The 21,805-nt window shown below is 35.3% G+C and overlaps 1 protein-coding gene across 2 annotated transcripts in view; it reads left to right on the top strand.

Moving 5' to 3' along the window:
- Positions 1 to 19,581, top strand: part of NSRP1 (nuclear speckle splicing regulatory protein 1) — a 45,871-nt gene extending 26,290 nt beyond the window's left edge. For both annotated transcript variants that reach the window (XM_006059512.4, XM_006059510.4), the window contains 5 exons: positions 11,958 to 12,014; positions 13,942 to 14,070; positions 15,035 to 15,242; positions 16,100 to 16,208; positions 17,960 to 19,581. In XM_006059512.4, coding sequence (XP_006059574.1) covers positions 11,958 to 12,014; positions 13,942 to 14,070; positions 15,035 to 15,242; positions 16,100 to 16,208; positions 17,960 to 19,019 — 1,563 coding nt within the window. In that variant the 3' untranslated portion in view covers positions 19,020 to 19,581. The remainder of the gene's footprint in view (positions 1 to 11,957; positions 12,015 to 13,941; positions 14,071 to 15,034; positions 15,243 to 16,099; positions 16,209 to 17,959) is intronic.
- Positions 19,582 to 21,805: the final 2,224 nt, after the last annotated feature.

Genomic DNA, 21,805 nt, shown 5'->3' with positions numbered 1-21,805 from the left:
TTCTTAACTATTTATTTCAGTTTCTTCCTTTTTTGATCTATTTCAGTTTCTACATTTTCAGCCAATTTTGGTTATTTGTGTTTTCCTAAATCATTCATTTTTCTAGGAATTCAGATTATATTTGTAGAAGATTTTAATAATAAAATACTTACTAAAAATCTCTTCTGAACTTGTAATTGTGTCTCCCTCCCCCCATGTTGTTTGCTATTTTTCTCTCTTTTTCCTTGATCAGACCTGGCAAAAGTTTGGCTATTATATTACCTTTTACAAAAATTAACTTTCTGATTATTGGTCATTCAATTATCTTTTAGTTTTCTGTTTTGTTTATTTTGTTCTCTGTTATTTCCATACAGCCTTTGTTCTTGTCTGTTCTTTCTTACACTCTTCAGTTGAACATCTTTTTTGTTTCCTAAAACATTTATTAATGGCTATAAACTTTTCCATAGTCCTGCTTTGCTTGCCGGAGAAGGCAGTGGCACCCCACTCCAGTACTCTTGCCTGGAGAATCCCAGGGACGGAGGAGCCTAGTGGGCTGCCATATGTGGGGTCGCACAAAGTCGGACACGACTGAAGCGACTTAGCAGCAGCAGCAGCAGCTTTGCTTGCCATAGGTTTTGTTATTTGCTGACCCTCGTTGTATATTTTTTAACAAGGAGCTTATAATTTTTATTTTGATTCTCTCTCTTTTTTTTTAACGCAAGAATCATTTAGAATTGTAATTTCCAGGTATCTGGTTTTTTCCTTTTTGTTTGCTGTTTTTTATGCTAATGCATTTTGCCTGTGAACACGGTCCATGTGAGACTTACTGCTTTTTGTAATGTCTTGACATTTCCTTCATGGCTTAATACAGGTTTTGTGACTGATCCAGGTATATTTCAAATGAAAATATTTTTGTTTTCTTTAAAGTACTGGACACACTTGTACTGTAATAAACACTTATAAACATATATATGAATATATATTCATGTTCATGTGTATAGTCATACATTCAGTTATTTAATAGACACAAGCAAGACACAAGCAAGACACATCTGTCATGACAATCCTTTTAAATTTTTTTGAAGTGTGACTACCTTTAGGTGGGGCTTCTACTCTTGGGTTAGCTATAGTTTCTGCCAGTCCCTACTGATTACTGTAGGCTGCGTCTCTCAGGCTCCAGAATGAGTTTCCATTCCCTATCCAAACTTAACTGTATTGTTCAAGTCTGTACCCTTTCTCACTTGTTATCTATTCAATATTTTTCTGAGGATGGTATGGTAGTTTACCACAATGGTTACAGTTTGCTGGTTTCTCTTTTTAAATAAATCTTATACATTTGAAACTATGTTAATTTTGTGAAGATTCATTAGTATCTTCTTGGGTTGTTCCATTTTTGCCTTAAGATTTGTTTAAATTAATATTGCTCTGTTCTTCCTTTTTTTAGCCTATTTGTGCTGTGTCTCTCATCATGTCTTTATTTTCAGCTTTTCTGAATTCATCCATTCATTTACTTGTTACTTTTTTTTGTATCTCTTGGATATAGCAGTGTTTTGTCCTTGTCTTTTAAATAGGTGATTGTGATGTTTGGACTTATTCTTGTCATTTTGTATTTCTTGTTTACCATGCTTTCTTATTAGTCTTACTTATTTCTTATTTTTTCTTCTGGTTGTTGAATTAAGGTTTTGTTGCTATGGCGATGGTGGCTGTTGCATTATACCTCCAAGAGTTTCACATTCTGTTATTGTAATGTTTACCCTTAAAATTTCAGCACAATAATAAACTTATATTACTCTAATGGTGATTAGAATATTCACATTCTCTCTGAATCAAAAACCTTAGCAAGTTTTTCCCTCCTATTTTCTCTTTTTCTGCTAGGTTGATTGCATCTCAGATTTTATTAGGGTTTTTTTTAACCATTCATGCATTGATTTCTGCATCCTACTTCTTTGTACTTCCAGTGGTATTTTCTCGAGTAATTCTTTTAGAGAGTATCTGTGGGTGATAATCTTTAAATCCTTGCAGATCTACAGATGTCTTTATTTTACCTTTACTCTTGAAAGATAGTTTTGGCTACATACAGAATTTCAAGTTCAAAATTATTTTCCTTCCAAACTTTAAAATAATACTTTGTTTTCCTTTTATCTCCATTATTTCCAAGTGGAGGGCCCTGGTATTGGTCTAATTCTTTGTAAGTAATTATCATGCTCAGCTTCTTTCCCAGGTGTTGTTAGGATTTTTCTCTTTATCTTTGGTGGTGTTAACTTTGAGCAGTCGCGTGTTCACTTTTCTTAAAGGCAGAAATGAAATCTTTTAATATGCCTTTTCCAGAAAAGGTAGGATGTAACATGGGTCACCTGGATTGCTGCTTCTAATTCAGAAACGCCAATTAATTCGTCTTTGTCATGTGCTCTTTGTATCCTTTACATCAGAGCATGTAGTACACTGGGAACCATACCCATCTTTTCTGGCGTTCACCCTCTGGAGAGTTTTGGTTTCTAGTCTTCTGTCTTCCTCAAGTTTCCAGTCCGTTGACAGTATCCTTTCTTATTTTCTAGCATGATTATGGATTTCTTTACTGTCATTCTATGGGTTTGGAGGAGGAGGAGGCTGCAGCATGTATTAATCTGCCACTTTAAACCAGAAACTTTGCGTTGCTTTCCTAGCTCTCAGATCTTGAGCAAATTGTTTAATCTCTTAGTTTTAGTTCCACATTAAAAAAGAAAAAATCTCTATAATATCTAAATATTTATTTTAAGGACCAAGAGTACCTTAAGTGCCTAGTACATTGCATGCATAGAATAGAAGTATCATAAACAGTAGCTGTGAGTGTGTGCTAAGTCCCCTGTTGTTAACTGACTCTGCGACACTCAACTGTAGCCCTCTAGGCTTCTCTGTCCATGGAATTCTCCAGGCAAAAATACTGGAGTGGATTGCCATGCCCTGCTCCAGGGGATCTTCCCGACATTCTGGGATTGAACCTATGTCTTTTGAGCCTCTTGTGTTGGCAGGTGGGTTCTTTTCCATTAGCACCACCTGGGAAGCCCAAATGGTAGCTGTGTTGCTACAATAAAAATCATACCTTCTTTGTGTGCAATAGCTGTCATCATTACTCACTAGTCATCTGAAAGTTTCCTGTGCTGTCTCCATCCCACTTTGTGGTAGACTGTTGACTTTGGTAGCTTGACTTTTTTGAGACTTTTTAATGGAATCTTGATCTTCATTTTGGGTTGTGGCCTTTAACTCAGAATCATTATATTAGAAAAATTTTTTATAAAAAAGGCAGTAATAACCATAATTATATTTTTGCATTGTTTTATTTCTATACAATCTCATTGCACCCTTTTTAGTCATCATTTTTAACTGACAGTTTCTGATTTGAAAATGGTAAAAGCTTTACTTCTACATTTGCTATTAAATAACAGAATTAGCTTTCTGTTTTTCTAAAACCATATGCATCTTTCTCATTCACCAACAGACTTTGATATTGCTTATTCTAACTTCACCATAAAAACCATTAAAAAAAAAAGTTTTTTCTTTATTTTCCTGTTGTGTTTCAGTGTGTGTAGTCAGACAGAAAGCAATAATCCCCCATCTCATTCTTGGATTTATCAAAAACTGAAAATAAAATAGATCAGATCACTTTCTGAAACAAAATTACTTTATTAGTTTAGTAATAATTTGAGGCTACTTTAAAGATAAGAAGCAGCATTTGGGAGGAGATTCATTTCCTGCCTTTGGGTTTTATCTGTAAGAACTACATCTTCAATGTCAAGAGATTGTGTATGTATAACTGAACTCTAATAAAGTCTGTATTGGGGATACTGCACACCTGACTCGGTCATTATGATTATATATTAGGTGCCAAACTGTTGCTTGTCTTTTGAAAAAAATACATTACCAAGTGTATTTCATTAAAATTTGGCCTGTGTGGGGAGGAGGATTACAAGACCTTCAACTGTTGATTATAAATGGGCTGGTTATTACCAACAGGGTTAATGATGTTCCTTTGGGAAATAAGTGGAATAAATTGTAGTTTTCCTTTTATTGGTAAATTAAACAATAACTGGAAGAGATGTTATAATGTTTTTATTAGTACTAAATCTTACAAAATGTTTTTCTATCACTCTTTTTGACTGATGCAGCATAGGATATTGAGAATCATGTTTGAGTTTGTTTTTTCCCTTTAATCCTTGCTACTTTATATATGAATATTAAAGAACCATTCTTTTCCTTATGAGGAGTCCAAAATTATGCTTTTATTTACATTCCTTTTATGCTTCTCCTACTTTTTGCTTTTCATCACAGAGAAATGTCATATGAAATAATATTTTTACTTCAGAACAGCATACTTTATGACATTTTCTTCTCTATCTCTCTATGCTTGTGCACATGTGTGTTTGTCTTTTGGGAACTGTGACATCTCTGACAAGGAAAGAACTATTATGCATGTAGTAAGATTCATTTTTGAAACAGAATTGTTAGCCATACTTCTCATTTCAAGGCACATTCACATTATCAGCCTGCAAAGACTCTTTTACTTTATCAGTTTTCTTCTTCATTCCCTCTCCCATTTCCTTTTAAATATACTCTGATATTTGATATATATGCTTGAATATGTATGTACCTTTTGTATTCTTGGGTGGGGGCGGGGGGCTGGTCATTGCTGTTGTTGGCCATGCTCCGTGGCTTGTAGAATCTCAGTTCTCCCTGACCAAGGGTTGAAGTGATCATGGCAATGAAAGCCCAGCATCCTAACCACCAGGCCACCAGGGAACTCCCTGGACAGAGTTTAAAGCAAGGCCAGGATCAACTATGTCAGATATTTCTGAGAGGTCAGATAAAATAAATGCCCGAAGTATTGTTTAGGCTTAACAGCAAAGGTTTTATAGAGAACAATTTCACTGAAGTGGTAGGGATAGAGGCCAGGTTATGCTGGGGTTGAGGAATGAATGTGGATAGAGACAACAACAGTATTCCACTTCGGCTCTAAAGGGATGCCAGGATTCTTAAGGTGGCTGTTTGGGTCAGAGCGGGAGGGATCTTTGTTTTCTTACAGGAGAGATTTGAGCCTAGGTTCTGGCCCACTTAAGGTTTTTAGGTTTTGTGAGAGAGTTGTAGGAGTTCTTTTTTTGATGTTTCTCTTTGAAGATGCCAACATCATAGATATCACTCAAAAAGGGAAAAGATAAAGCCATAGAGGAAAGATGTTTGCAACCATATAAACAAAAGATTGTTGTCCAGACTATAGCGAGAACTCCAGCAAATCATTAAGGAAAAACAAAAGAACCCAAATAGAAAAATGTACAAAATACATAAATAGGTTTTTCACAGCAAAGAAAACTTTAGCTGACTAATAAATACATGAAAGATGTTCAGCCTTGTTAGTGATAAGGTAAATGCAAAATAAAATCATTTTATGTCCATAAAATTGCCTAAAGGTGTTCCATAATATAAAATGTTCCCAAGGATAGAGTAGTAGGAATTTATATACTGTAAATGGGCGTGTGAATTTTTTAGACTACTTGAGAGAATAATTTATCAATATTTATTGAAATTGAAGATAATCCTACAGTGTAGCAGTTTTGCTCCTAAATGGTTGCACATGTATATCAGAACACACACACAATGAGGTTCATGGCTTTTTTGTTTGCAGAAAGGGGAAACCCAGATGTTCATCAGCAGAGGAGTGGAGGCTAGTTCATATTCTGTAAAATAAAGCAACATTATTTAGAGATGTAAACTGTGGAGACGGTAAACTAATCCTCTACCCTACTAGAGACTCCAGCTGGGACTGACATAAGATAGATTAGCAGGAGGAAAGAATAGGAAATTCTTTTACATGTATATGGGAGCCTTCACAAGAAAAAACAAAACCCAAAGAAGTGAACAGACTAAGTGCTTATATAGTAGGTTAACAAAGGGAGCAATTGTGGAGAAGTAAAATTTGGAGCAGACTAAAGAAAGAGTTACGCAAACAAATCTGTTGTATAGCTTTCTCCTGGCCTTGACTCCCCCATCTCTGGTGATAAGAATGTTTCTAACTCCTAGTACAGGGAAGGCACCTTTCCCATGTGAATTTTATTTCGTGCTTTAGGGAAAAAAAGGAAAATCAGAGTGTCCTTGTAGCTGCTGTTTCTCAAGTGTCTTTAACTCAGAATATCACAATGTCAAAGCAGCATATTTTCAGGTAGCATGTCTGAGCACCTTCAGTATATAGCAAAACTAAAGTAAGGAGACTATAAACAAAATTCAGAGTAGAAAGAGTAGGAGATGAGATTAGGAAAGGATGTATAGGGATTGCTTAGGCTGGATAATGAATTCACAGATGTTATTTTTTGTGCATAACAATTTTTAATAGTAGTTTTGAAAGGTGGCAGTAATATATAATGTGTGTACAGGGCCTTGACAAAAGACTAAGAGGTTTAAAAAGAGATGAGCCTGGATATAGTTGGTAGAGAAAGAAGATAGACTTGACTAGTGAAAAAGAAGAATTGGTAGGTAGCATTAGGGCCCAAACAATTAGAAAATAAGAAATTATATTTTCCAGACGTGCTCAGCAGGCCTAATATAGACAATACATGGTTGGATTGATTCAGGACTGGGTTTGTCAGATGAGTGCAGAAGATAGGCAGTATAGCAAAGGAGTTAAGATTATTGGCAAGAATAGTTGACAATTTACTATAAAGATTCTAATAGAAAATGAAATTATTTTATCCATAAAATCAAAGAAAAGATACAGTGGAAATAAGTGATCAAGAGAACTACTGTATTTCTTCAAATCTAAAACATTGTAGGTTGCACTGTTATTTTATGTGAAAGTGTTAGTCTCTCAGTCGTGCCCAACTCTTTGCGACTCCATGGACTGTAGCCAGAGAGACTCCTCTGTCCTGGGATTTCCCAGGCAAGAATACTGGAGTGGGCAGCCATTACCTTCTCCAGGGGATCTTCTTGACCCAGGAATCAAACCCAAGCCTCCTGCATTGCAGACAGATTGTTTACCTTCTGAGCCACCAGGTACCACTAAAAGAACAGTATCAAATATGAGTCTTTCTTGTCACTTAGAATTCTAATTGTGTATTTAGTACATGATACAGTATTGAAGAGTTCTTTCAGCCTTAATTACATACAAATTTTTAAATTTAGGTTATTCTTAAACATACATAAAAAGCAAAATATAAGTGAAGTTAGTTGGTTAAGGAATTTCTAAAGCTTTTTCAAATCTAGAGTTTCTTGGACTCACTTTTTCACTCAGATTATGTATTTCCACACTATATCATTCTCTGGCATCAAACCCAATAGTTTTAAGGGGGGTATTTGGAGGTGGTGAATTAATAACCCCAAGTGGCAATCAAAAGTAAATTATCTCTACAAAATTACATAATTTTAAGAATCACAGCATGAACGCTCAGTGATGCACATTCTACAAGTTTTGACGCTGGTACTTTTAATATTTACACATGCAGGCAGTATTATCAACTAAGGTATTAAGAATACCTCTGGTTCAACAGTAATTAGATGACGCCACTGATCATAAGCTGTATCCAATGTCAGCAGTGTTAAAACGTGAAGTAACGCACATCTTATGTTCAGTGAAATTTGGTAGAAGGGTAGTGGTGGTTATCAGGTGGGTTGCCCAAGTTTATAGTTTCAGAGCTGAGTCAGTTGAAGATAATGACAAGAGGGACCATGAGAGAGGATGGCTGAAGTAGAGAGGAAACCATCAATAAATTGCACTCAGATATAATACAACTAAAAGGGAAACTTAAAAACCTTTTAAAACATAACTGGAGATGAGGAAAACAATATCAGTATTTGTGGCATGGGTTATCTGGGATGATGAGGGCATGCCAGAGAGATGGCATAATGTTCCTCAGTAGAGAGGAAGACTGAGCTCAAGTAATAAAGGGTTCATAAACTGAGAAAAGAGGGGAATAAGTGTAGCACAGTTGTATAGTATGAGCTTCATAGGAACAGGGATTTTTTACCTACAGTATATGAAACTAGAATCAGGAGGACACACAGCTTCCTAATCTGAAATACAGGGTGTGTTGTGAAATACAGGGTGTGTGAGCCATGAGCAGCTTCAAAAGAAAGATGTCTTTAGAAAAAAGCCAGTTTTTAGTCAATGAAGTAAAAGAAAAATTCATCATAGAGGATGAGGATGTGGGGTTTCTAAAGGACTCAGTGGGAAGGTTTGAGTCAAGGTAAAATACACAAGAAGCAGTGTGGCCATTGAATGAGAGGAGGTGGTTATTGGGTGGCTTCTTGAGTAGTGAACAAAGACTAACATGGGTGTAGCCTTAAAGTTTCCCCATACCATTAAATATTGTTGAAAGCAGATTTTTAATGGGCTAGAGAACTTTCTGTTGAGTATACAGTTACTTAACCAATCTTCTTTTGTTGAAGGTGCAAAGAAGTCCATTCATTCAGTCGTTCCTTGCTGTCATCTTCCATCATCCAGTTTGACTATAGCATCACAGCAGAGGACTCCCTCAAAAAGAGAAGAGTTCTTTCTAATCTCATGTCTTGGGGCAGTATTTTCATTTATAGTTGCTAGTAAAATCACTGTCAGTTCTAGAATGCCCATTTCTAGCTATGCCACAGCTGCCATGGCTTGTGAAGGATTCACATGTACACATCCTCCATTTTCCTGTGTTTTGGTGTCCTGAATATGAAACCTTAAGGAATCTTAACACACAAGAGAAAATAGGTACGCCTTTTAAATATTCAACAGACTATATTTTTCTATTTCAGTTATTGCAAATTGAATCATGCTATACTACGACTTCATGTAAATTCCAATTTCATATTTATTAAGCACACTGATAAAGTGGAACATAGTGTGCATGCTTTTTTGGTTAACACTTTGGTTTAATTGTAATACTCCAAGGGAAAAAAACCTGTAGCTACTATTTTCACATAACTTAATTTTCATTTGTTTCAATATAAGCATTTCTTTTGCCCACTATTCTTAAATATTAGCGTAGTATTAATAATAATAATGGTAGTAATGATAGCTAATGTTTATTGAGCTCTTCTTTAAGCCAGATACTTGCAAAGTAGTTTTTACATATTATCTCATTTAATCCTCAAAATCACCTTGTGAGGTGGATACCATTGTATAGATGAGTAACATACCTGAAATAACACAGCTAGTAAGAGAGAACAGTTTGAAAGTCAGATTCCTGAGCTTACACTTCTGACCATTATTCTGCCCTCTTCCTTTAGGAACTCTTAAATTTAGAGACTGACATGTTGGCAGTTATTATATATCTTAGTTTTATTTTATTCATAGGGCATATTTTTTTGCTGAATTCAGTAAGATGAAACCTTCCCTGACTTACGCAAGAGAACCTTTTTCGTTTTTATCTTCTCTTGCATATCCTTCTTTTTCATGGAAACCAGACTAAATTTGTCTTAACATTTGTATTAGTATTGTAATTTAAGAATATCTCTTAAAACCTAGAAAGACTTGACCTTTAAAATATAAAGTCTTATTGATCCTGCATTTAATTTTACCATCTCTAACATGAATCTGAACCAGAGTCTCTTATGTTTGTTATGTAGAAGATTTTAAAATGTTATTTAATACATGCACTGATTTTTATATAGAATCACTATTACTGACACAAAAGTTTTATTGCTGCTATTTTCAGTTTTTTAAGTTATCTGTGTTTAAACAAGTTGTTGGCATTTTGGCCATCACCATTAATAATCATTTTAAGTTCTTTTAGCTAGAAAACAGATGAACTTCCAAAGAAGATAGTCTTCCCTGAGTTTTTCAGCTTAGTTTCAGTTACTTCTTTATCCACTGATGCTCTTGGAATCTGGGGTACAAGGTGATGGATAGGATATGTAAAATCACTCTCTCCATATGTTATCACTCCTGTAAGTAATAACAACTGATTTTTTTAAAGGTCAGATTTCATCATTCCAAACAGCTATAAACATGGAAACAAAGTCTCTTGAGATGTCTCAAAATGTATGTACCTTTTTAGATTGGAGAGGCCTTTCCCTTCTGCTTATTCTACATTATATAAACATCTAAAAAGTAATAGCCTTGTGTTTTTTTTTTTTTCAAGTTTAGTAGTTCAGGTTGAAGCAACCAGTTTGAAAGTAATAGCAGGTGAACGGTGACTGGAAGAGAGAGAGGAAAACATAATAAAAATAATTGCAAAGTCCAGCATCTGGGGATTTACTCTTCTAGTCAATCCTGAGGAAACTTGACTCTATGATTAAGAAAAATAAATTTAGTATACACTAATCAGACTGAGACATTGGTCCAATGGTTAAGACTTGGCACTTTCACAGCCAGGCCTAGGCTCCGTCCCTGGTTTGGGAATGAAGGTCCTGCAAGCTGTGAAAAACAACAAACAAAATGCATTGGAAAGAATTTCATGAGATATGCTTACTAGAATATTGAATATTTTCATGTTTATAATTCTAATGAGTGAAAAATGTGTCATATCACAAAACAGGGACATTTGATTTAAATGAGTAATACTTGTCATACACAAGTAATATACTTAGCATACTAGCACTTGACTCTATAGATGTTAGGGCTTCCCTGGTGGCTCAGATGGTGAAGAATCTGCCTGCAGTGCAGGAGACCCAGGTTCAGCCCCTGGGTCGGGAAGATCCCCAGCAGAAGGGAATGACAGTCCACTCTGGTATTCTTGCCTGGAGAATTCCATGGACAGAGGAGCCTGGTGGGCTGCAGTCTATGGGCTTACAAAGAGTGGCTTTCACTTTCACTATAGATTTTAGTTACTATTAATATTTTTGTTAACAATATCTTTTCCTCTAGTTGGAGTCAGTTTACTGTCACCTAAAATAAACTTGGTCTCTGCCTATACACATATTTAGTGTTCTGTTATTACTGTCTGGCTTTTGTGTATTAGTTTTCCTCATCTGCATGGTCATAGAAACTAGAAATAAGTTCATTTATTTTGTTTGTTTGTTGCCATGGAAAACACGCATGCACCAATTGATACTCTACAGCTGAAAACAGCAAATGTCAATAGGCTGGAGAACTGTAGTTCTAGAGCTAAGAATTATGTTTTCAGTTAAAAATAAATTCATGAGTAGTGTTTTTTCAAGATATAATTTGCACAACATAAAATGCACCCCTTTACTGTGTTATATTTCCATGTTGGTTAGGATATTTACAAAGCCTTAAACTTTAAGGCAAACAGTTTTTCCCAAGTATTCTGTTTCTTTTTCTTAGCTGCAAGTCTTTACTTTTGCCCTGTGGTTACTGCTCTCTGTACTCTGCTTGCCTTCTCTGAAATTCCTTTTGATTGAGGTCTAATATCATATCTCTCTTGGGAAGTCTTGATTCCTCAGACATTTAGTCTCACAGCCCCCTTTTTTAATCCCTTTATTATATTGCTTATCATATTTATAATTAGCTCTTTAGTTTTTTTCCTTTCAGACCATTTATCTCTCAAGCATAGAGACTTGTTTTTCTGCTATCTTCAGAAATTCGAACAGTGTCATGGTAGGCTTTTTGGTACATATTTATTGAATGATTATAACAGCAAGTAGTTTTGGCAGTCCCTAATCTGTCAGCGTGTACTAGGAGTGTGATATACTATATTCAGTGTTGAATATTAAAATAATGTGCATTTTGTTTTGGGGAATTATACCATTTTAGTATTGGAAGGCACCAATCCTCCCCAACTCAGCACATACACATTAATATATGCACACAAAGCAAATTGAAATCCATAGAAGTTGAATTACAGTGTTGAAGCTGGGACTGAAAATCCATGTTACCTCATCTTGTCCCATACCAATTTATTTTCTCTTATATCCTGATGACTTAAATTAAAAATTCATCTCCTAAGGGAAATGACCTTGAAAATGTTAATTCATAATACTGTATTTTTAACCATAAGTAAGGAACTAGTTGCCAGGATACTGGAAAAGAACTTTTATATTGGTTTCAACAGTGACATCATTTTCCTGTTTTATAGACCTCTGTGAGTGAAAGCCTTCAGAGGGAAGCTGCCAAGAAGCAAGCAATGAAACAGGTAAGGTGGAAAGGGTGAATTAAATGTTTTTGGTGAAGTAATTATTTCAGCTCACATTTAAAGTATCAGTTTTGGGATCTGTGCAACTGAGACTACACAGTAGGTGTGTATTAAATAATTTTATCTTGACACTTGTTTTTTTGAAAATGTGTAAGATGTTTCTTGATATGCATAGATTTCAGGTTTCTTGTGTAAATTTTAAGGAATAAAAACACACTGAAGAATTAGTTCCTTATTGCTGTATTCTAGATTAAACCCATTTCTGCTTTCAGTTGACATTCTGACAGTGGGTTGCATGGTTTAATAATTCCTGCTAGTGTGAGCTGCCAGGATGCAGCAATTCCACTTCTGTGTATGTATCCAAAGAAAGTGAAAATACTAATTTGAAAAGATACATGCACCCCTGTGTTCATTACAGTATTATTTGTAATGGCCAGAATACGGAAATTACCTAAATGTCCACTGATGGGTGAACGGATAATGAAGATGTGGAGTGTTTACACACACACGCACGAATACTACTCAGCCATAAAAAATGAAATATTGCCGTTTGCAATAACATGGATGGACTGTCATGCTAAATGAAATAAATCTGAGAAAGACAAATATCTCATGATTTCACTTATACATGGAATTTAAAAAACAAAACATTTGAACAAAACAAAACTCATAGAGAAGAGATTGATAGTTGCCAGAGGGGAAGTGTATTGGGGAGCTTGGTGAAATGGATGAAGGGCATCAAGAGGTACAAAATTCAAGTTATTTTTTTAAAAAATCATGGTGATGTAATATACAGCATAGTGAATATAGTCTGTAGTGACTATAGACATTGTATGCAAATTTGGAAATTGTTAAGAAAGTAAATCTTAAAAGTTTTTGTCACTTGAGGAAGTTGTTTTTTTTTTTCTGGAGCTTTGTATGGTGACGGATGGTAACTAGACTTACTGATCATTTCACAAATGTCAAATCATAGTTTATGTCAGTTACACTTCAGTGAAAATAAATAAAAAGTTCCTTATAATTATTAAAATATTTTTAATGAAAACTATATCAGACAAAAAATTCTTTAAACTACTTGTATTGCAAAGTCATTTCTTTAGTGAATATATTGCTTAAATTCTAGAGGTGACATCTCTAAAAATAAAGCATTTTTCAATTACAAAAGAAAAGTATTTCCTACCATTTGAAACCTGAACATTTTATTTGGTAACACAACTAAAAATGATATTGAAAGTTTAATATGTAATATAGGCATCTCAAAATTAAGGTTTGATGTTCCTAAGTTATACCCTAGTCCGTTTGACTTTTCGATGTGGATAACTATTTTGGGGCTTCCCTGATGGCTCATTGGGTAAAGAATCCGTCTGCAATGCAGGAGACACAGGAGACTCGGGTTCAGTCCCTGGGTCAGGAAGATCCCTTAGAGGAGGAAATGGCAATCCACTCCAGTATTCTTGCTTGGAAAACCTCATGGACAGAGGAGCCTGGCTACAGTCCATGGGCTCGCAAAGAGTCGGACACAACTGAGGGACTAAACACACTACTATTTATCTTTAAGTGAATAGATAATAATAAATAATGTTTAATATCCTGGAGGAGGGCATGGCAACCCACTCTGGTATTCTTGCCTGGAGAATCCCATGGACAGAGGAGCCTGGGGGTCTGTAGTCCACGGGGTTGCAGAGAGTCAGATACGACTGAGCAACTAAGCACAGCACAATGTTTAATTAATACTTACTCTATATAAGGCTCTGTTCTAAGTGTTTTAAGTTTAAAATGTGGTTGATAACAATTTTTATGATATATTTCTTATTTATGATCCTATCCCCAAAAAACTACTTAAGACTTTTTTTGGTATCTATTAGTTGGCTCATATTTTTGAAATATGTTCAAATTTTGAAATATGTTCAATTTTTTTTTTTTAAAGACCAAACTTGAAATTCAGAAGGCTCTCGCAGAAGATTCTACTGTATATGAATATGACAGTATTTATGATGAAATGCAGAAAAAGAAGGAAGAAAGCAACCCCAAATTGCTTTTGGGAAAAGACCGAAAGGTTTGTAGCTGAAAATACAAACTTTCTTTGACTTTGACCTGCATTTTGTATCTTACTCTTATTTCACCACGAGAATGATCTGACAAAAAATTTTAGGTATATAAAATGTAAAGAGCCCCTCGTTCCAGATAGCATGGATTTGTTAGAATCTAGGAAGCTATATATAAAGTATCCTAACCAGGGACGGGGGAGCCTGGTGGGCTGCCGTCTATGGGGTCGCACAGAGTCGGACACAACTGAAGTGACTTAGCAGCAGCAGCAGCAACCAGGAGCAAGAGAATTATCTAACAATTTTATAAATTTTGTTTTTTGCTTTAAAAATTTTTCAAATTATTTTTTGAAAGTTTTTCTTAGACAAGTCTTTGTACTTCTCCTCCTGTTTATGTTTATTTGTGTTTTATAATTTTTTATTGCTTCCTAGCTGTTAACTGAATCATCCACGTGTATCACAATCAAATTTTTAGTTTGACGAAAATGTAAAGGTGTGGAGATTGAATGAGATAATTTCAAATTTTCTATCACTCTTTCACAAAGCATAGACTTGTTTTTAAGGATCTTTACATCTTACAGTATCTAAAATAAAGTAGTGGTGTAAAATTATATTAAAGCTACTATTTTAAATAATTGTATTTCAACTAATGTGAAAAAACTAGTTGGAAAGCTTTCCTGTTCACATGTCTGAAGAAATAAAAAAATACCATTTTATAAAAAGGGTGAGAAAAACAGTGGGAAAATTACCTATTTAGTTTGAGATTTAAAAAGAAAATGGTGTTTTCAATAATTCTGTCTATACTTAAATTTCTGTTGAAACGAATTTTATTTTCAATCTTGCTAGTAAATTTATATTAAATTTTGAGAAGTTGATCCTATTTGTTTGACTTTCTATATTAATGAATTCGTGATAACAATATTAACAATTCATTGTCTTTGACTGTCTCCTAAATAATCTTATTTTATCCCCTAGCCCAAGTACATTCACAACTTACTGAAAGCAGTTGAAATTAGAAAAAAGGAACAAGAAAAAAGAATGGAAAAGAAAATACAGAGAGAACGAGAAATGGAAAAGGGAGAATTTGATGATAAAGAGGCATTCGTAACATCTGCTTATAAGAAAAAACTGCAAGAGAGAGCTGAAGAGGAAGAAAGGGAAAGAAGAGCTGCTGCACTTGAAGGTGAAATGAAAGAGGGAGAAGGGTAGAAGGAAATAGAAATAGGAGAATCCTGCCCTGTGGTAGCCATTTGCTTGGTCACTGAACTTTTAGATTATAATGTTGTCATAATTTATGTATGTGAATACAGGGTACAAAGTATATGATGTTATATAGTATAAAATAGAAGATTTTAGGTAAAAACACAGTTGCACTCTTAGTAACTGTTATATCTATTCAACTTTCTAATTATATCTTATTTTGTTGCTTAAAACTATAATCACCACAAGTCATTGCCTTAGAAAATGATTTCAAATGTAAAAACATCGATTACAAGGTGTAACAGCACAGCATTTGTCAAAGGGAATATAAACTGAGATTTAAATCCTAGTCATCATATTTTCCTGAGATGAGAAAACTAACATCACCCAAGGAGCATTAACTAGGCATTTACAAAAAGAATAACATTAATTCAAGAAAGAACAAAGATGTGCAGAGGCCAAAAAATATCTTAATGCTTTACTGCAGTACTTTCTACTCATGGTCATTTCTCATGATCAAAGTAAAATAAGTAATTATAAACAGCTTATTTGTCAAGTGCTTACCAACTTTAAATGGATGAAAACCACATGTGTAAGACTTGATCTCAGCATGTACTATGTGTTCATTTAGAGCACCACTCAGGATGAGATAGTAAATAAACAGGGCTACATTCCAGTAAAAATCTATTGATAAAAAAGGCAGCAGGCCAAATTTGGCCTTAGACTATATAGATCTAGAAACCAGTTTATACACTATGTTATATACTCTGTGCCTGTAAAACTGAACTACGTTTTGCCTTGTTGAATATATTATTCTCACTTTTGCTTTCATTCTCTTAGCACGTTTGGATGTAACCAAGCAGAGAGATCTCAGTGGATTTTATAGGCACCTATTAAATCAAGCAGTTGGTGAAGAGGAAGTACCTACATGCAGCTTTCGTGAAGCCAGGTGAGATGTGGCATATGGAATATTTAGAAGAAAGATACTGCCTTTGAGTTCTGATGTGATCCTATGATCATTTAAACTCCCTGGAAGTAGAGGACTGTAGTATTGCATATTTTGTTGTCAGCCAAACCTGACCTAATTGAATGAATAACTAGAGATTTACAGCTTTTTAATTAAAAAACCTTTAGTTCAAGATATTTTTATTTTAGTAATTCTGCATGCATGTTCAGATAGTATATAAAAAGAAAAACGTATCTTTTCATAAGTAGGACCTAGCCTCTGTAAAACATAAAGATTCACATAATCAGGGGCTTAGAAATGCATTATCCAATATGTAGCCACTAGTTTCATGTGGCTCTTTAAATTAAATCTAAAATTTTGGTCACATCAGTCACATTTCAAGTACTCCATTCTCACATTTGGCTACTGGCTACAATATTAGACAGCACAGATATGGACATTACCATTTCTATAGACTTTTTTTTTTCTGGCTATGCTGTGCAGCTGGTGGAATCTTAATTCCCACCAGGGTTGGAACCTGGATCTCAGCAATGAAAGCACTGAGTCATAACCACTGGACTACCAGGGAATTCCTCATTTCTGTTGGCATTTCTATTAGTACTGGTCTAGAAAGTAAGGATTGGAGGAATTTTGAATAAAATTATAAGATATTAGGCATACTAAGTTGCTTCAGTCAAGTCTGACTCTTTGCGACCCCTTGGACTGTAGCCCATTAGGCTCCTCTGTCCTGGGAGCCTGGCAGTGGGATTCTGCAGGCAAGAATACTGGAATGGGTTGCCATTCCCTTCTCCAGGGGATCTTCCTGACCCAGGGATTGAACCTGCATTCTTATATCTCCTGCATTGGCAGGTGGGTTGTTTACCACTAATGCCACCTGGGAAGCCCATAAGATATAGGAATAGTGAAATTATCATGCTATAAATATATATATACATAAATATATTTGAAGGTAAAATTTGTTCTAAATTTGTATCTAAGGAAAGCAGTTCCTTGAGAACCATAGTTGTTGCTTTGTTTGTGTGATGAATAAGTGATAACTGAGAATGAATGTGTGAGTAATATAAATAAATTAACCATGCTGATCAGCTGGGAAAATGTAGGTGTTGTAAACAGTGTTAATGTAACTGATCATAATAGCTGGATGGATTCACATGTTTCCATTTTGTTATAATAGATGCTGAGGGGTATAGCAGGAGGCTGATGCCTTTTCAATGGTGAGAAGGATTATTTAGTGATATTTAGAATTAGATTTTGTCACCATTTTGTGGTGAAAAAAATTTATCTTCATCTTTTTCCAGGACTATTTTAAGTATTTTTTAGAAAGAAAGAAAAATAAAAATCCATCAAAGAGCCAAACTTGAACTTCTTGTTGAAAACTAGTACTTATTCCAGAATATGCCTTTTCCTAATTATTTGTTGTCTATGTTTGGCAAAAAGGAAGACCTTCCACAGACCCCTACCTGAAGGTTCTAGTGGTCTATACAGAAGGGCTGATTTTTACTTTTTCATTTCTACCAGTATTGAAAATAATCTGAATGATTAGAATATACTAATGATAGATGTTTACCAGGTAAATAGACATCAGCACCTTTTTTAATTTGGGATAATCAGAAAGTATATACAGTTTTAAGTGTATTGACTTAAGTACTGATAAAAATTCTATGAATTTATTTATAGAACTTATTTACTATTATTAATAATGTGGCATTTTGTGTTACATTATTTTTCTTAAGGTCTGGGATAAAAGAAGAGAAATCAAAAGGATATTCTGATGAAGTAAATTCAGAGAGCAGAATACCTCCTGAGAACTGCATTCGCCAAACTGGTGTGAAAGTAGAGGAAAACCCAGATGCAGACAGTGACTTTGATGCTAAGAGCAGTGAGAATGATGAAATGGAGGAAGATAAAGGGAACTGCAGAAGGGAAAAGGGCACGGAGACCCTAAGCAATGACTCCAAGCGTCACAGGAATCCTGCCCGCTCACCGTCATCTAGTGAGGAAAGAGAACATGGCACCCAGTGCCACACAAAAAGTTCCAGGTCAAGAGGCCATGAGAAAAGGGAAGATGAACACCAAGAGAGACCAGCCAGGGAGCAGGACAGCTACCACACTAACCGTGATTCTCGAAAAGAAAAAAGGGATTCCCATAGGCACAGAGAGTCCAGTCACAGAGATTCCCACTGCAAGAGGCATGAAGAAGAGAGACTGAGGGGAAGAGACGAGAGAGAAAGAAATGACAGAGAATGGAAAAGGGAGAAAGACAGGGAGAAATATCCCTCCAGAGAACAGGAAAGACACAGACAACGAAATAATTATGACCGACACAATGAGAAAGGATGCGAGAAGGAAGAGAAAAGCAAAGAAAAGGAAGAGCATGTGAAAGCAAGAAAAGAAAGGTATGAAAACAGTGATAAATACAGAGATAGAGAAAAACGAGAAGTCAGTGTTGAATCTTCAGAAAGAAATCGAGACAGAAAGGAAAGCAGCCCAAATTCTAGGGCAAAGGATAGGTATGTTAACCAGGAAAGAGCCAGTAAAATGAGAGACATGGAAAAGGACAAAGAAAGAAACCCAGAGAAACCCTCTAGTTCTGAAGCATCATTGGGAGCAAAACACAGACTCACAGAGGAATGCCAAGAGACAGGCAAAGAGCAGGAGAGGCCGCACGAGACAGTGAACAAGTTTGCAAAGCGGAGCAATGAAGAAACTGTAACGTCAGCAAGAGACAGATACTTGGCCCGGCAAATGGCAAGGATTAATGCAAAGACATATATTGAGAAAGAAGATGATTGATGACTGCCCCACTAGAAAGACCTATGGAAGCACAGAAAATTACAGCTCCTGAAACATGCTGTGTGAACACATAAAGGAGTGTGTTAAGAGTGGTTGGGAGGGTATTTTAAAATATATTTTCAAAATTCATTTTGAGTTTAGGTTAAGTCAGAAGTCAGTCCTTTTATCTTGAATGTTTAACTAAGTTAATTTGTAATATTTACTTATCAGTATGACATTCTTGGTTATATTCAAGTAACCTAAAGAGACTGCTAAATCCTCATAGGTAATATGAGGAAAATTGGCTCAACTATGACCATTAAAAAATAATTTAGACAACTCTTCTATTGTTGATTTTGTTGCAGGAGCTGTTTATTTTATAAATATTGTGTTTCAGATAATAATGTGGATTTGAATGGAGAATATCATTTTATGTCCTAAAATTTGTATTAAAGTATAAAATATAGATCATAGATCTTGTCTGAGCTTTTTAGCTCACAACATACCTCTCTTTTATAAAAATTGTGATACATTTGTACCATTTAATTGATGCTTATTTAAAAGTGTCACATTTAAAATGTCACTCGTGTCATGCCGTCATTCCTCTTTTGTGAAACCTTAGCAAGATATTAAATTAGTTATGTGTATAAATGAGTTTTAGCTCAGGGTGAAAAGATGGAGATACCCTAAATAAAAAAAATTAGCTAAAGAACTGGGTAGCCTATTTATGAACATGTCTTGTTTAATATACTCTTAAAAATACAGTACCGTTTATTACAGTTCCATATATAGAGGTTCTGTACTAAGTCTTATCAGTGACAGTGACAAATACTGCAAAAGCATAGACTGAGTGTACACAGAGGGGTGTAGTACAGTGTAAATGGAAAATTTCAGGTGAGATCATGGAAGCCCATGAATGACAGGCTAAAAGTCTTCAGCTTTGGTGAAGAATTGAATTCCTTTGTTAGAGTTGTCATACTAGAGCACAGGGTAGCAGTTCTTGGTTAAATAATGATAATGAGTTATTTGGATCAGTATAAATAAGGGATTCATTATATGTGTGGCTAGATACGTGTTCTTTTAAATAGTTGAGGTCTAAAATAATGGACTTAAATTGTATGAGTTGGTAAACAACTGTTCTGTGATTCACTATCTTAATTTTCCTTCTCCCTCCACTTGTTTACTCTTGTTCCAGTACTATTTATTTTGCCTTCTGTGGATGATGATTTTTTTTAATATTTCTTTAATTGATTTTTAAGGTGTTAATTTTTGCTATACAGCAAAGTGACTCAGTTGTATATACATTCTTTTTTGTATTCTTTTCCATTATGATTTATCCCAGAAGATTGGTTGTAGTTCCCTGTGCTGTACAATAGGACCTTGCTGTTTATCCGTTCTAAATGTAAAAATTTGCATCTACTATCCCAAACTCTCAGTCTATTCCTTTCCCTTCCCCCAACCCCTTGGAAACCAGAATCTGTTCTCTATGTCTGTGAGCCTGTTTCTGTTTTGTAGATATGTTCATTTGTGCCGTATTTTAGATTCCACATGTAGGTGTATCATATGGTATTTGTCTTTCCCATGTTGTCGCAAATGGCATTGTTCTTTTTCATGGCTGAGTAGTATTCCAGTGTGTATACGTACCACATCTTCTTTATCCATTCATCTGTCGATGGATATTTAGGTTGTATCCATGTCTTGGATATTGTCTCTGTCTTTGGCTATTGTGAATAGTGTTGCTATGAACATAGGAGTGCATGTATCTTTTTGGGTTGTAGTTTTGTCCAGATATATGCTCAGGAGTGAGATTGCTGGACCATATGGTAATTCTGTTTTTAGTTTTCTGAGGAACCTCTATGCTGTTTTTCATAGTGGCTGCAGCTACTTGCATTCCCACCAGCATTGTAGGAGGATTCCATTTTTTCCACACACACTCCAGCATTTGTTATTTGTAGACTTTTTAATGGTCACCATTCTGATTGGTACAAAATGATACCTCATTGTAGCTTTGATTTGCATTTCTCTCATAATTAGTGATGTTGAGAACCTTTTCTTGTGCCTGTGACCATCTGTATGTTTTGTTTGGAAAACTCTTTAGGTTTTCTGCCCATTTTTCGATTGGGTTGTATGAGCTGTTTATGTTTATGTATTTTAGACATTAAGCCCTTGTCAGTTGCATTGTTTTCAAATATTTTCTCCCATTCCATAGGTTGTCTTTTCACTTTATGGTTTTCTTTGCTATGCAAAAGTTTCTAAGTCTGATTAATTCCCATTTGTTTTTCTTTCTATTGCCTTGGGAGACTGACCTAAGAAAACCTTGGTATGATTTATGTCAGAGAACGTTTAGCCTATGCTCTCTTCTAGGAGTTTTATATGGATGATGTTTTTAAAGATAGACATGCAAATAATGGGCTTCCCTTGTGGTTCAGCTGGTAAAGAATCCATCTGCAATGTGGAAGACCTGGATTCGATCCCTGGGTTGGAGAGATTCCCTGGAGAACAGAATGGCTACCCACTCCAGTATTCTGGCCTGGAGAATTCCATGGACTGTATAGTCCATGGGGTCTGAGAGTCAGATACGACTGAGTGACTTTCACTTTCATGCAAATAATCTTTGGCCTGCAATCAGAAAACCTAGGTATAAGGCCTGTTCTGGAACTTTCCAGCTGTGTGAACCTGGGCAAATCACTTAATCACTCTGCATCTCACACTCCCTATCTACAAAACTGGGGAAATGTCATCTATCACATAGATCTGATGATCAAGTGACATGATACTTGTGAAAGTACTAGTTGCCTCAGTCGTGT

Source organism: Bubalus bubalis, chromosome 3, assembly GCF_019923935.1.
Source record: "Bubalus bubalis isolate 160015118507 breed Murrah chromosome 3, NDDB_SH_1, whole genome shotgun sequence".
Taxonomy (NCBI): Eukaryota; Metazoa; Chordata; class Mammalia; order Artiodactyla; family Bovidae; genus Bubalus; species Bubalus bubalis.
This window is presented reverse-complemented; position numbering and strand designations above follow the sequence as displayed.